Genomic DNA, 16757 nt, shown 5'->3' with positions numbered 1-16757 from the left:
TTAAGACCCAGGCATCTGGTGCAAGAAGAGAATACGGGCTGGTACCACATGTTCTTTCCTCGCCGAGGGAAGCAGTGCAAGAACCATGAAGGACGATCCTAAACATTAATGTATTGCAAAGATGCATTGCTGTAATTTGTGAAGCATATTGCCCCATGAGCGGCGATTCCTGTGCTTTCTCAAAGGCAAGGTTTCTCATAACCATATCTCTTGAAACAGCTCTTTATTAAAAGGGACACACTGAAGTAGAAGCCTATTTGTTCCGAATGTGATGGAACGATTGTACTGTACCTGTGGCAGATTTCAGACCAAGGAAAGAGTGAAATATGTCTCGGACAAGGGCTTCCTAAACAAACCTCAACATTACTGGGTGATGTGTCAAGTGAACGGAAGATGCTGTTTCTTAGACATCTTTAGCCCTAGAATGCAATGGTGAGGAGGACTTAAAAGCAAAAGGAAACAAAGAATGACTGGTTTGTTTACTTTTTAGGGCTGCGAAGAGGCTCCATTTCACTGCTCAACAGTATTACAACCGGCTGTTTATACCAGACAAAATTTGGTAACCATTTGCCATTGATACCAGTGCCAAAAGTTGTTGCTTTAGCTTATACACTACAGCTTATGTCTTATTTTAGACAAAATGATTCACCCTAGCACATGTGTAATAAGAGTATATTACACCATAATGTCACCAGGAAAATAATCAGTGACGTATTTATGTGGAGGCTGAACACTTGCTAAACTTACAGCGTTAATTATTCTGTAAGGTTAACCCATCTTGGTTGTCATTTGTTAAATCACAATAGAAATCATTGGGAGCGGGTTTCAAGAATGAGTTTTGGAACTGGCAAAGGAATAACGCACAAATCTGAGGTTCTTTTGCAGCTTCTCTTATGGAGATGACAACTTAGATTGCGTTTTTATTTATTTATTTTGAAGCTTACTCAAATACAAGTGATGGAACAAACTTTAATCCTAGTCCTCATCAAGAAATACAAGTGATCAGAGCTTGTAATTTGCAAAAATATAAGAACAGTCTAAATGCTTTCAAACAATCTGTCAGGTAAAAAAAATAAGAACTTGGTGTGTGTGTGTGTGTGTGTGTGTGTGTAGGGAAAATAGAGATAAGCACAATGGGAAATGCTTTCAAATAAACATTCATTAGGGCCTAGGTCATACTGAGATGGCAATCTGCATCACTTCAGACTGCATGGGAGATAGAATGTTCTTTCATACCAAAAGAAATAAAAAAATCCTTCCACATAGAAAATTAAATATTGGGGGCAAGGGTTCTTCTAGATTAGCCTTCTATCATCTGACACGCTAGTTTTCTTTGTTGAGTGGGGTTTTAAAACTTTTTGGCTGAGGAGTAGTCAGCTGTATGAGCCCTCAGGGTACAGCAGATGTCACCAAGAGCTGGGCATAAATCAGGATGTTGAGTCTGGCAAACTGAATAGGACTCTTAGGAGATACATCGTGAACCCCAATGGCTTTACTCTGGAGGGTCAGAAACAGTGCAAGATCCGATAACCAGAGCTCCTGTGCTTAAAACTGTAACACCTTCAGAACCGAGTCTCTGGTGACAACATCTTTCTCCCCATGTTCTCCTCGCTTTGCTTTTTGTCCCTCAACCCCTTGCCTCGCATTTTCTTCTGCATTGTTTTGTAGCCGCACTGGTTAAAGAGCAATAGCAGTGCCCACTCGGAAGATAAAAGATGTGTCGTCAGGGAGGGCTCTGATCCGAGAAGCAAAGGTCGTGCTTCCCGGGTGTATTATCCATGCGCAGGAGACACAACCCACAAAAGAAAAGAAAGGAAGGAAAACCTTTAGAGGACCAGAATGAATTTGCAGCTTAGGCAGACAAACCAAAGCCTTCTCCCCGCCCCCCCCATCCCTTCCTGGCCCCAACAGCTGCTGGTTCTGAAAGGGGGTGGATCTCTTTAAACTCAGGTTAAAGCAATGCCTGATGAGGAGCAGTGGTGGCAGAGCAGAGGGTTGGGAAGGAGGGGTTTAACAGGATGTTCCCATTGCCGGGTTGTGGCTGGGGATCGGGAGGCAAACCTTGTACGCCACCCTGTAGGGACAGTTCTCTCCCAGGCCCAGAGGAGGCGAGATCACCCGTACTAATGTGTACATATCCTTATACAGGATCCTGCCACTGGAAAGGAAGCACAGGTGCGTTAATAGGGCTGCTCAGGAAATGGGGAAGAGGATGCAAGTGCAGAACTAACTGATGGCACCAGAGATGGGCAACTTTCCCCTTCAGTCTCCAGCTTGGAAAAAGCTCTGAGCGGCCTGTGGAAAAGATAGCTACTGCTCTGACTGGGAAGGTTGGTTCTACAGTGTTGGATCCCATCCCATTTGTCAACAAAGTGAGTACAAAAGGGTCAAAGTTGTCTCAAGGCTGAGAAAAGATGCAGCAGTCTGCCGTTACCTAGCAGATCTTAGCACATATACAGACCCTTATCAATGGATAAGCCAGAAGAGTTTTGCAAAGTTGGTTATTTAAATAAAGTCAACACACTTTATTGTTATTATTATTTTTTAAAAACACCTTTCTGGAGGTGCTAAATCGGTTTCGTTCCCATTTTCCAAAAGCGGAAAGTTTTGTGAGGAAATGTAAACAAGTTGCTCAGAGTTGCACAGTGAGAAATGTGAGACTGAATCCAAGCTTGCAGTCCAACTCAGCTGGACAGTATTGTGCAGTAACTGAACGATCTAATGTGAATAAGTTCACAGTGGAGCTCCTATTTAATCCTGTTTCCCCACTTTGGCCTGTTTCTCACTGAGGTGATAAATCTGTGCCCTGATTCTCACGTAAAAACTGCCCATACAGATATATCTGTATCTGACCAGACAGAAAGCCAGAATATCAGGGAGAAAACTAGGCTACAGAGCCCTTCTCACTGATATGCTAGTTTTGTATGCAGACATACATTTTGTGTATGTGGGGACACGGTCATGGGACATGTTACAGCTCAAATGCAATTGTATCAACCCAGAGAGAACCAAATTTCCAGTCACAGGTTGCAGAATTGGCCTATCGTGGCTTGCAAGGTGCAGAACCTGTGGTCTCAACTCCCATCAGCCCCTGCCAACGTAGACAATGTGGGATGTGAAACACGGGAGCAGTCAATTACAACATTCCTAGAGCGTACATGTTTAGACATGGGGAGGGATGTTTGTCCAGCCAGCAGGTAAACTTCCATGGGCCAGACTTCCTCCGCATGTGACAGAGGTGGGTGTGGCCTCACCTGTGCAGGTAATGATAAAAGCACAGGGCAGGGGCAGCCATCTCTCTCTTGCCTCTCTTCCATCGAACAAGCAACATCTACTAAGCTAAAGGTGCCCTCTTGGCTCCCAGCCAAGAGAGGACAAAGGGACTATCTTCTTAAGAGATAGACACCAAATGTATATTACTTCTTTAAGCCTAATAGTCTGCCTTCTGGGATCTGATTGTGAACAGAATGTGAGTAAACTCTTTTTATACTTTCGTAAAGGACTGTGTCGTGTCTTCTATTTTAAGAAGGAATAAGGAGAAATTACCAGAGTGATTATTATAGAGGTTCTAGCGAACCTGAGCAAACGCTGCCATTGCAAACTTAAAATAAAGGGGAATGTTTTACTCTGCTGATATTGGAAACTTGTTAACACAAGTTGGATAAGGATATAATAATAATAATAATAATAATAATAATAATAATAATAATAATAATAATAATAATTTTTATTTATATCCCGCCCTCCCCAGCCGAAGCCGGGCTCAGGGCGGCTAACAACAATAAAACAGTACAAAAGTACAGCATAAACAACATTCTAAAATCATTCATTATAAAATTAATTAATTCAAGCCACTGGCAACCATTGGGCCAGAGCTCCGTGAAGATTGCCGAGGGAGGGAGTCAGGCTGTGCCCTGGCCAAAGGCCTGGTGGAACAGCTCTGTCTTGCAGACCCTGCAGAAAGATGTCAAGTCCCGCAGGGCCCTGGTCTCTTGTGACAGAGTGTTCCACCAGATCGGAGCCACAGCCGAAAAAGCCCTGGCTCTAGTTGAGGCCAGCCTAACTTCTCTGTGGCCTGGGACCTTCAAGATGTTTTTATTTGAAGACCATAAGTTTCTCTGTGGGGCATACCAGGAGAGGCGGTCCCGTAGGTACGAGGGTCCTAGGCTGTGTAGGGCTTTAAAGGTTAAAACCAGCACCTTAAACCTGATCCTGTACTCCACCGGGAGCCAGTGCAGCTGGTATAGCACCGGGTGAATGTGATCTCGCAGCGAAGACCTCGTAAGGAGTCTCGCTGCAGCATTCTGCACCCGCTGGAGTTTCTGGGTCAGTCTTAAGGGCAGCCCCGCGTAGAGCGAGTTACAATAATCCAGTCTGGAGGTGACCGTCGCGTGGATCACAGTGGCTAGGTCAGGGTGAGAGAGGTAAGGAGCCAACTGCTTAGCTTGGCGGAGATGGAAAAATGCCGCCTTTGTTACAGCTGCAAAGCCACTCCCGAATTTAGGAGGGGGGGTGTTGCGGGCTCATGACCCCGCCCACACGCACTCTCGCGGGGCTGGTGCCAGCCCTGCGGGAACCAGGGATTCCCTTTTATTATTCATCTCCTGCAGCCTCAGCCAATCGGCTGGCAGCAGGGGCGGGCCGACCTAGGGGCACTTAAGGTCGGGGCAGCCCTTGGCTCGCCCCTTTTCCTCCTTCGCAGCAGCTGTGTTTTCCCACCCACCCGCCCTTTAGGTTTAGCATTCAGACTTTGCTATGGGCTTTGGCTGGTCGCCGCAAGGGGCCTGGTAGGAGTTTTTCCATTTGGCTAATTGGCTGGAATTTTGAAGCCACTTGGTTTTTTCGCCTACCTCGTAGCAAACGTCACAACTTCTTGGTCTTGGCGGTTAGGCATTGGCCGGGGTATTGTTATGCAAATGAGATCGGGGGGGAGGAACGCCATCACCTCCCCCACTTCTTGAAGGGTAGTTCGTTAAAGGACTCCGAGGGGCGTCGCCTCGTCCGAAACCTACGGAGGCTAGGGCCTAAAGCGCGCTCCCGAGCGGTAACCCCTCGGGGAGCGCCTAGGGATGTGCATCTCGGGGGCTCCCCCTGCTGGTGTTTAACCCTTCCCGGTTAGAACCGGATAGTCTGTTAGGGCCAATGCCTAAGCCAATACCGCTCTTTCCTGTAACCAATAAAGTTGTGGCCATTTTTCGCCCATTAACCTAAATTCTGGTGTCCTGTGTCTTTATTTACTCCATCTGTGGGAGGGGGAGGGAATAGCCACGCAATCTGCGCCTCCATGGAAAGGGAGGTGTCGAAGATTACACCCAAACTCTTAACGGATGGTGCTGGCACTAATTGCGCCCCCGCAAGAGATGGGAGTTGCCCCCCCAATCCCATATCGCCCCGTCCCAGCCACAGGACCTCTGTCTTCGAAGGATTTAGCTTCAACCGGCTCCCACGTAACCATCCAGCCACAGCGTCCAAACATCTGGTCAGTGTGTCTGGGGCCGAGTCAGGATGGCCATCCATCAACAGATAGAGTTGGGTGTCATACTGATGGCAACCCAGCCCAAAACTCCAGACAAGCTGGGCGAGGGGGCGCATAAAGATGTTGAAAAGCATCGGGGAGAGTATCGCACCCTGAGGTACTCCACACACCAAGGAGTGTATAAACATACAATATATCCTCTCCTGCATCCCTGAAGATTCCCACAGACAATGGTCAGGGAGGATGGAAATTTGGCCACAGGCTCCTCACCCGTTTGTTGTTACTTTAAAATACCACTTTAATTCAGAAACGCAATCATCGCATTGTTTTTTTAAATAGACCAATTAAGCAAACACGTGCCAAATAGGAAGGCAGATATCCAATAATCCTGACTTCTCACAGCAATGCCAACTTTTAAAAAGAGAGTCTTAGCAAAGTGCAAGACTGCTAGGGCAATAGCAGTAGGAAATTCAGAGTCTGAGGGGGCTAGGTAAGAAAAGGTAAACCAATTTTTATATTTACACTAAGGTTACCAGATTTTTTTCAATGAATCCAGGGACACTTTTCAACTTTTGTATGGGGACTGATTTGTAAATCCGGGGACTATCCCTGGGAAATGGGGACGTCTGGTAACCTTAATTTACACCCCGATTACCCCCCCCAAGAAAAAGCCAATTATTATTTCCCCTTTTGTCCAAACCCTAACTAATCCTATCAACTCCTTAATTGTTCAAGAAAATTTGACATTCCTGCTCAAAATGAGCTTGCGCCATGAAAAGAACAGTCTGGTGCTACCATAGCTGTCAATTTTCAGATTTGAAAATAAGGGATCAGCAGCCTCACCGTCCCGGAGACAGTCTACGGGATATCTAACAATCCGGGATAGCAGCGGAAAACGGTGCTGGAATAAGGGAATTTCCCGCAAAAAAAAAAGGGAAGGTTGCCAGCTATGGATGCTACTAAAAGCAGATAAAGAGTTCAGAAGAGTAGATATGCTTGCCTGTGGGACCTTAAATACAAATATGTTTATTCCTAACTTTTCACAAGCTATTTCAGGGGCGGGAAACAGAATAAAGCTGGTGGGCTGGGTTCTGAGCTCCCCAGGAAAGCCCTGCTGCGACTGGCGCTCTCAAGTAGAGCAGATCCCTGCCCAAAGTGGGGTTTGCAGTTGGTGCCCATTGCAGCCATTGAATTGAGTGCAGGCATTCCCAGTTGGGTCTGCAGCTGCTACCAATCAGCTACTATGATGTCATCTATGACATCACACATGATGTCACGTGTGGGACAGGTGGGTGTGGCTTAGGAGCCTTGCCACACCTGATTTAGGCATATGGACTGGAGGTTCCCCATGGCTGTGCTATTTGATAAGTAGGCTCTTGCCAATGGGTACCCAATGCCACAATATTTGTTTACTTATTTAAAAACATTTTTAGACTGGTCTAAAAATATGCCTGTCCAAATTGCCTATGCAAAGTGCTTCCCATTACTGAAATATTCTGCTTTAAAAAAAACAAAAACAAAACACCGCCACAAGAAAACAAAGTTTTAAGACATGCATTTTTTGTACACATCTCAATTCAAAATGCACATTTTTATATCCACTTGAGCCTAAAATACAAATTTTGGCACTTTATTGAGACTAAATATTTGAAGAAGTGCAAAAACCAAAGGATAGCTGCATTCCAATTCATGAATTAGTTCAGGAAATGTAAATCGGGTCGGTTTACTTTTAAAGGTGGGCTCAAGCATCCTTCATTGTGTGTGATGGGTTTTGCTGGTATTTACCACTTCAGACTGATGGTAAGGGACCATATGTTTGAATGATCCTCCATAATAATAATATAGCTACATACACAAATGTAGCATATTAAGGCAATAGTTCCTGATATTCTAGATTTCTATGTGCAGAAATCTTTTATATATGAGGACATTTAAAAGATACAACCCCCAATGTGTATGGCAAAGTGGAATAGCCTAATGAGAGCTACAGTCTTGAGAATTTTTCCTGACTCTGTGTTTCAGCTCTGATTTCAAAGGTGATAATCAATATCAACTGCTCTTTATAACCCATATTCTGTGTTACATTCAAGGCTTGACATCAGGCATATTCAAAGTTCATTTCAGGGGCCTAATCCGGCCCACCGGTCAGTTTATTCCGGCCCCTGTGGCAGTTCATTTCATGGGTAAAATCCTAAAAAAACCCTCAACAACTTGGGTTGGCCCTGTGGTCAGCCCTCGTGGCCCTTCACTTCATCCAATCTGGCCCTCTTTGAAAAAAGATTGGACACCACTGCTTTACATCATTGCAAAGGAAGAAAGAACTATGGCTGAAAAAATACAAAAGGTCACGCACCATAAACTAATAATATCAGGATCACAGCAAACTAGCTGAATTCAGGTCAAACAATAAAACTAGGTTTCAAGTAGGCAAAGGCAGATTCACGGCAATTAGGGAGATTCCAGAATTGCAAGAGCTCTAGAGAGGATCCATCACTTTTCTAGAGATGTGAATATTCATACTGATTTTAAAAGGACTGGAATCTCAGGGTGGTCCAGGCCAGTTCTTGGAGAAAGATCAACATAAAAAGGCTTTCAAGTTCTCTGACGGGAAATATGAGATCTCAAAAGCTTACTTGTGGTGGCAAACAAATGTCAACGCCAGTTCAGGCTAAGCGCTATCGTACTGGGACACTGGGGTCAGGCAAATATGTTGAAATGCCCATGGGAGACATTTTAGAAAACAATATTTTCTGAAGCATGCCTGAAACTTTTTTGGGGGGGATGGGGGGAGTAGTGAAGACCACCAGCCAGAGGGTGGCCACTTAGATGTGGAAGTGTGTGCAAGGAGTTGTTTGCAACCTCCATGCTGCAAACCCAAAAAGATGCCACAATAAAAGCAAAGATAAATAAATCACAAATGATCTTGCACACACCAGAGCTCTGATCAGACCACGGCTCATCCTCAGTGCACTTAGTATAGGATATTTGTTTGTCATTCACATCAGGCATGTTTGCCACAAGAAACATGGGTGCATCTCTTGCTTCATGAAATGGGGAACTGCTCTTTTTTCACGGGATTCCCAGAGGCAGCTCACAAAACCATTACTATAAAAATGCAGAAAACCCTGACCTTAGAAAATATTAATAAATAAAACCTGAGCTTTAACCCTTAATTCAAACCAGCTCAAACTCTGCATTGTCTGGGTAAGCAAAACGTCTTCCAATGCAACTTCTAGGCGGCTTCTCATAGGCACATTTGGAGCCTGAAGGGTTAATTCCCTTCCATCCTGTTTGTCTTGGGCATCATTTCTAAACAGATTTTGCAGAGGGCTTAAAAACAGGGGGTGCCTACATACCACGCAGCTCTGTCATACTCTGCCCAAATCCGGACAAATTCGTCAAGGTGATGCGGTCCCAAGATGGAGGAATCCCGAGTCAGGTATTCAAAATTGTCCATGATGACAGCCACAAAGAGATTGAGCATCTTAAGTAGGGAGGAAACAAGAAGAACGTGTAACAAGGAGAGTCTGGAGAGAAATTGGCACAGTTCACATTTCAATGCAAACCTACCGAATTTATAAGTCCTCACACAATATCCTTTGAAATTCATATTTCATAATTCATTTTGTGATGCAACCAAAGCACACATTGGGGAAACATGTGGTTAAATTCCATATATTAGTGAAAACGACATAGAGAAAGGTATGTTGTTAGGGGAAATCGCTTTCAAAAAACTGTGTGCATTGAGGCAAAGTTGCAAACAAACGTGTCTGTCGGGAGAAATGTGAACTAGGATCCTGACCTATTTTCACAAGAGAAGAAGAAGAGTTTGGATTTGATATCCCGCTTTATCACTACCCCAAGGAATCTCAAAGCGACTAACAATTTCCTTTCCCTTCCTCCCCCACAACAAACACTCTGTGAGGTGAGTGGGGCTGAGAGACTTCAGAGAAGTGTGACTGGCCAAGGTCACCCAGCAGCTGCATGTGGAGGAGCGGAGACGCAAACCTGGTTCACCAGATTACGAGTCTACCGCTCTTAACCACACAGGACCCTTCAGAAAAAACACGCAAACCGATGTGGAAATACTGCAGTCCGAGTTTTAAGTGTGGAAAGATAAGAAACTGAGAGAAACCAAAATTGACAGGCTCATCCATCCAAAAAGAGAAAGAGGACAGGGGTAAGCAGAGACAGAAGAGAGCAAAAGGGAATATAAATAGATGGAGAAAAGGAGGAAAAAAATACTGTCAAGCAGGTTCCTGCATGTGGCACAATGACAACGAAATCCTCTCTCTCTCTGTTCCATGTGGAGAACCCTTCTGGATTCCATTAGGGGCAAAGGGGAAGGAAAGTGGGACTCACCAAAAAGGAGCAGAAGAAGATAAAGGAGACAAAGTATACGTATGCCAGATTTGTGCCACATCGCTCGTTCTCGTTCTGCCCAGATGTTGCTGTGGTGTCCGACTCACATCCTTTCCCTTCCAGGCATGAAAGCATGATCTCCTGCCATGCCTCCCCTGTGGCGCTCCTGCACGCAGAACAAACACATCTTCCAAGTTTACTGCTTCGTTCACCAAATCCCTCGCAATTAATTGCTTCTTGCATCAGACAACCTCTGCTGCTTCAGTGGAAGGCATAGCCACATCAGAGCAGACTGCGATTTGATTCCAGCAGTACTGTATTTTTCACTCCACAAGCCGTACCTGACCTTAAGACGCACCTAATATTTATAGGAGGAAAGGGGGAAAGCACCGTGTGTTTTTTTTGGGATAAGCTCAAAGTTGTGCAGCTTCTTTTGCAAAGGGAAAAGCCCCCTTTTTTAGGATCAGCTCAAAGTTGTTGAGCTTACTTTGCAAAGGGAAAAAATCCTGTTTTTATGGGGTTCAACTCACAGTTCTGCAGCTTCTTTAGGAAAGGAAAGAGAGCCGTTTCTACACTTTTCAGACAGATAATTTAATCAGCCAGTCACATGTCGCTGGGAAAACAAACAGCCTCAGTGTGCAGAACATTCAACAATGGAAGCCTGGGCAAGGCGGTGGGGCCAGAAAGGGAGCCAGTGATCGACCACACATTTGGTCCATAAGACGCACAGACATTTCCCCTTACTTTTTAGGAGGAAAAAAGTGTGCCTTATGGAGCAAAAGGGACGCAGGTGGCGCTGTGGGTGAAACCACTGAGCCTCTTGGGCTTGCCGATCGGAAGGTCGGCGGTTCGAATCCCAGCGATGGGGTGAACTCGGTCCCTGCTCCTGCCCACCTAGCAGTTCGAAAGCATGTCAAAGTGCAAGCAGATAAATAGGTACTGCTCCGGTGGGAAGGTAAACTGCATTTCCGTGCGCTGCTCTGGTTTGCCAGAAGCGGCTTAGTCATGCTGGCCACATGACCCGGAAGCTGTATGCCGGCTCCCTCGGCCAATAAAGTGAGATGAGCGCCGCAACCCCAGAGTCAGCCACAACTGGACTTAACCATCCAGGGGTCCCTTTACCTTTATGGAGCGAAAAATATGGTAGTTTAGGGTGTCTATGTGTGGCAGGTGGGGTGGGGGGAACAGGATCTGCTGTCCCAAAAAAGCAGTGGTCCTAGTTCATGCACCATCAGGGTGGATTTAAATCAAATCAATTTAAATCATGATTTAAATCACTAGTCAGTAAGACTTTATTTAAATCTTCTTCTTTTTTTTACAGAAAGTCTCATTCTTGCTGGTATAAATCTTAATATTTACAACCAGAGGAAGGTTTCATTTTTGGACTGATAAATTTTCAGAGTAGTTTCTACAGTTATATCAAAAATTACTGATCTGGTTATTCTATTAGGAATACACAGACAGATAATTATGAAATTATTGTGAGGTTCCATAAGTTAACTGTTTATATTTGGACAACTTTTCTGCTGTACTTTATTGGAAGGAGAAAAATAATCATTAGAAACAATTTCAACAATTTATTTAACTAAAACAATTAACATTATAGCATATGTATCCATGTTTGTTAACTGATGCGGTTAAACAATTTTTAATTTTTTTTTAAACTTAGACTGAGCTTTAGCAAACGTGAAAAACTTAAAACAAATCCTTATTTCCTGATGAATAGCCTTTGGACTATAATGTAATTTAACTAGAAAACTATATTTAGAAAGGTTTTCCCTCCAAAAGCATTTTATTTTAAAAATCCGATATAAATTAAAAAATCTATTTTTTAAAAAATCATTTGTTTTTATCCACCCTGTGCACCATGTAGTGTCACACAAATAGGGGTGTTAGTGGTAGCAGCAAGGAAGGAGAGCAACAATTAACCCACACAAGCACAGTCCGCACTGCTGGACAAATAAAACTACTTTATTCAGATAGTTTACGAAGATCCCACATTGATCCCACATCTAGTGAAACTGGTGAGTTATTTGGAAGTCTTTTATGCTGACCAGGGAGCCCCCAGGGTGTGTGTGTGTGTGTCTGTGTCTGTGTGTGTGTGTGTGTGTCTGTGTCTGTGTGTGTGTCTGTGTTCATCAATTATTAGGATCCCTTCCAAAGCTGGTGCAAATGCCATTTCAAAATAGCCGATGTAAAACTGAGCATAGGATGTCATTATGTCATTATTAACTTATTGATTTGATTACATTCCCTTTGGAGAGCTTTTACTATGGCACGGTTTCAAACATTGCCAACTGCTTATTTGACCGGTAGATACACAAAAACCCCAGTAGAACATCGTTTATGTCCTTGCCTTATGAAAATTAAAGAGGATCTTACACATTACCTCCTCTATTGCCCCATTTACTCGGGCTTTAGAGACGCATTGCTGCAAATTATACCCAACTCTATAACCAGTCCTGAAGATAGAGTTAAATTTTTGTTAGTTGATGCAAACCCACGCATTACCCATGTGGTAGCGGTTTTTGTGATGAAGGCCATGAAAGCCAGGGAAAGATTTATGGACGACAATGTAAAGACCCCTTCATCGTCTGTTTAACTCGTTGCTCGTTTTCCCTCCTTTTCTATTCTGTGGGAAGAAGGTTTTGTTGGCATAGTATGTATTGAATTTTAATATTTTTAACTATTGTAGTGTTGATGTTTGTGCACAGGCATGGTCCTCACAATAAATGGATTTGATTGATTGATTGATTGATTACATTCTATTAGAAAGAAGAGAGGGAGGACACTTAACATAATGGATAATTAGATCCAAGTGGGGGGTTGTGCATAGGATGATAATTATATGTAATTGTGGTCATTCTAGCAGGATAGCTTTGTCTGCAACTTTGGCACTGAATGGTTTTACTATGTATTGGCATTAAGATAAAAAAAATGGTAAAGGACCCCGGGACGGTTAAGTCCACCCAAAGGTGACTATGGGGTTGTGGCGCTCATCTCACTTTCAGGCCAAGGGAGCTGGCATTTGTCCACAGACAGCTTTCCGGGTCATGTGGCCAGCAGGACTAAACCACTTCTGGCACAAAGGAACACCGTGACGGAAGCCAGAGCACATGGAAACGCCGTTTACCTTCCCACCGCAGTGATACGTATTTATCTACTTGCACTGGCGTGCTTTTGAACTGCTAGGTTAACAGGAGCTGGGACAGAGCAAAGGGAGCTCACTCCGCCATGGGGATTCGAACCACCAACCTTCTGATTCACAAGCCCAAGAGGCTCAGTGGTTTAGACCCCATTGCCACCCGTGTTAACTGGAGTCAAAAGTTAGGAAGTGACTACAGCTGCAAACTCATTAGGAGATCCAAATTCTTGTAAATCCTGCCTGTTAGTTCAGCTAGAACAAACAGAACACATTGTCCACAAAGCCCTTTGGGGTCAAACTGTCCTTTCTAGGTAATTATTATTATTATTATTATTATTATTATTATTATTATTATTATTATTTATACCCCGCCCATCTGGCTGAGCTTCCCCAGCCACTCTGGGCGGCTTCCAATCAAGTGTTAAAAACAATACAGCATTAAATATTAAAAACTTCCCTAAACACGGCTGCCTTCAGATGTCTTTTAAAGAGAAGATAGCTGCTTATTTCCTTCACATCTGGTGGGAGGGCGTTCCAAAGGCGGGTGCCACTACCAAGAAGGCCCTCTGGCTGGTTCCCTGTAACTTTACTTTTCGCAATGAGGGAACTGCCAGAAGGCCCTCGGCGCTGGATCTCAGTGTCTGGGATGAACGATGGGGGTGGAGACGCTCCTTCAGATATACTGGACCGAGGTCGTTTAGGGCTTTAAAGGTCAGCACCAACACTTTGAATTGTGCCTGGAAACGTACTGGGAGTCAATGTAGGTTTTTCAAGACTGGTGTTATGTGGTCTCGGGGGCCACTCCCAGTCACCAATCTAGCTGCCGCATTCTGGATTAATTGCAGTTTCCAGGTCACCTTCAAAGGTAGCCCCACATAGGGCGCATTGCAGTAGTCCAAGCGGGAGATAACCAGAGCATGCACCACTCTGGCAAGACAGTCTGCAGGCATGGAGGGTCCCAGCCTATGTACCAGATGGAGCTGGTAGACAGCCGCCCTGGACAAAGAATTAACCTGCGCCTCCATGGACAGCTGTGAGTCCAAAATGGTAAGCTGCCCAAAGGGGAACTTTACTGATGCCATCCTTCGGCTTGGCAGCAAGTAGGTGGGTAGTCAGTTATTTGCTGGAACAGCTTCCAAAACCGTTTTGGAATCATACCGGTAAAGGCAATGTCACATTTTAACCTAAAACATTGAAATGAATCCTTGGATGAGTGTTAAAAGTCCGTTTACCTGAAAAGCAGCATCAGTGAGCCCAGAAAGCTGCGGAAATTGTTGTGACGATTAATGTGGCTTTCTTCATCCAGTTTGATATTCCCAAAAACCTGAAGGCACAGAGAAATGAAAACCCAATGGAGAAGATTTGACAACGACAAATACTGCAATCTCCCAGTTGGGTTAATACGAAGTGTACAAAGTCCTGACTACCTCTTTATTTCACTTCCTCCAAAATCCCATGGCACTAGGGCAAAGGAGATAATTGTAGATGGCGGATGAGAGGTTCGTGTCTTTTTGCAGCCAGAGACATGATAGGCAGCGTGAAAATGCCATCACTGCTAACAGTGTGTTCACTTATGGCACTTTTGTTTCTGGTTAACAGGTTTTCGTACGGTGCCAGAAACCTGCAAAGTCTCTTTGACCTGCAGCAATCGTGGGGCAATGGAAATATGCATTAATTCCATGGAAAGGAAAGCCTCTCGCAAACTGTTTGCCGCTCAAGGGAGGGTTTTCTCCAGATCATGCTAATTTGGCAAGCAGTCCTTCACGTGAAAAGTAGAGTAAATTCTATACTCCTTTTTTGTTTTTAAGGGGGCAATCTCTCATTTAGTCTGCATGGCTGAATACCAGTTTGAACAACTCAGGGTCAGACGACAAATGAAACTGCTCTGCAGGTATAATAATAATAATAATAATAATAATAATAATAATAATAATTTATACCCCGCCCATCTGTCTGCTTTCCCCCAGCCACTCTGGGTAGCTCCCAACAGAATATTAAAAACACAATAAAACATCAAACATTAAAAACTTTCCTAAACAGGGCTGTCTTCAGATGTCTTCTAAAAGTCAGATAGTTGTTTATTTCCTTGACATCTGATGGGAACCAGGCAGAGGGCCTTCTCGGTAGTGGCGCCCGCCCTGTGGAACGCCCTCCCATCAGATGTGAAGGAAATAAGCAACTATCTGACTTTTAGGAGACATCTGAAGGCAGCCCTGTTTAGGGAAGCTATTAATGCTTAATAGGTTATTGTATTTTAGTGTTTTATTGGAAGCCGCCCAGAGTGGCTGGGGAAACCCAGCCAGATGGGTGGGGTATAAATAATAAAGTATTATTATTATTATTATTATTATTATTATTATTATTATTACTATTACAGTGGTACCTCGGGTTACAAACACTTCAGGTTACAATCACTTCAGGTTACAGACTCTGCTAACCTGGAAGTAGTACCTTGGGATAAGAACTTTACTTCAGGATTAGAACAGAAATTGTGCGGCGGTGGCACGGCAGCAGCGGGAGGCCCCATTAGCTAAAGTGGTACCTCAGGTTAAGAACAGTTTCAGGTTAAGAACGGACCTCTGGAATGAATTAAGTACATAACCAGAGGTACCACTATATCATCATCATCAATTGAGCACCTAATGGTAACTATTATTGTTATTATTCATGATCAATATGTTCTGTCCTCAAACCTCACAAACAGCCTCTAGCTCCTTTACCTGCCAGACACAGAGTCTTACGTCTTTCAGGTGGTGCCTTACCTGCATCCCAATGATGGCATAAATGAAGAAGAGCATTGCAATCAGGAGACAGACGTAGGGGAGGGCCTGAAAGATGCAGACAATGAAAGGTTTTGTTGTATTAAATGCACAGCATTTATTTAAAATATCTTGTATTTTTGCCTTGACATTGAGGTGCCCAAGTTGTTTAACGCTGGCAATTTTTTTTTAAAAAAAATCATTCAAATAATAAGCTCAAACAAACAAAAAGGCAAGCGTTTTGTTTTCCCTTTGAAATCTGGCGAGTTAGCTCAGTTTCTGAGTTACTTGGAGCTACAGCAAAATGGTGGCTTTTATTGTTATTTTGATTTATTGCATTTATATCCCAACTTTCCTCCAAAGAACTCAAGTGGCATATACAGTCGTACCTTGGTTTTTTAACAGTTTAGTTTTCGAACGTTTTGGCTCCTGAACGCCACAAATCTGGAAGTGAGTGTTCCAGTTTGCAAACTATTTTTGGAAGCTGAACGTCCGATGGGGCTTCCGCGACTTCCGATTGGCTACAGGAGCTTCCTGCAGCCAATCAGAAGCCATGCTTAGGTTTGACGAGGCCCTAAGCTCCTGAAGGTAATGGGGCCCTTTATATGTCCAGCTGTTTTCTGTGTTGAATATATGCTATATGGCAATTTGCGGACCTAATAGGTATCTAAAGCCATTTGCACATGCAGAATGTCAGCACCCTATACATAGAAATGAGTAAACCAGTGATATTTTAGGGAGCAGGCTAGCAGGCGGGGCCCATTACTTACATCACAGGAGCCTACACAACACAAAACACTGTTGCTGCATGTAGGTTTTATTTTATTTGTTGTTATCTTATATTTTGGAAATGTACATCCAGTTGTTTTTCCCTTTAATTTTTTTGGGGGGGCCCAAGAGAGTGGGGCCCTAAGCTATAGCTTGTTTAGCTTATACATAAATCCGGCACTGCATAGGAACAGCTCCTCTCCTCCCAAAACATGCCCTTAGCAGATGACGGATTCTCTGGTTTGCA

General features: G+C 43.9%; 1 protein-coding gene across 5 annotated transcripts in view; it reads right to left on the bottom strand.

Annotated features, from left to right (window-relative positions):
• CACNA1E (calcium voltage-gated channel subunit alpha1 E) overlaps window positions 1-16757 on the bottom strand; it is a 484689-nt gene that overhangs the window by 38502 nt on the left and 429430 nt on the right. For 4 of the 5 annotated variants that reach the window (XM_053391316.1, XM_053391315.1, XM_053391319.1 and 1 more), the window contains 4 exons: window positions 15746-15811; window positions 14216-14307; window positions 9839-10004; window positions 8833-8960 (listed from right to left, as the gene is read on the bottom strand). In XM_053391316.1, coding sequence (XP_053247291.1) covers window positions 8833-8960; window positions 9839-10004; window positions 14216-14307; window positions 15746-15811 — 452 coding nt within the window. Of the gene's footprint in view, window positions 1-1261; window positions 2159-8832; window positions 8961-9838; window positions 10005-14215; window positions 14308-15745; window positions 15812-16757 lie in introns of those variants that run through there. The other variant, XM_053391318.1, reaches the window with a different exon arrangement.

This window comes from Podarcis raffonei, chromosome 6, assembly GCF_027172205.1.
Source record: "Podarcis raffonei isolate rPodRaf1 chromosome 6, rPodRaf1.pri, whole genome shotgun sequence".
Classification (NCBI taxonomy): Eukaryota; Metazoa; Chordata; class Lepidosauria; order Squamata; family Lacertidae; genus Podarcis; species Podarcis raffonei.
The sequence above is the reverse complement of the archived record's forward strand: the minus strand, read 5'-3'. Positions and strand labels throughout refer to the sequence as shown.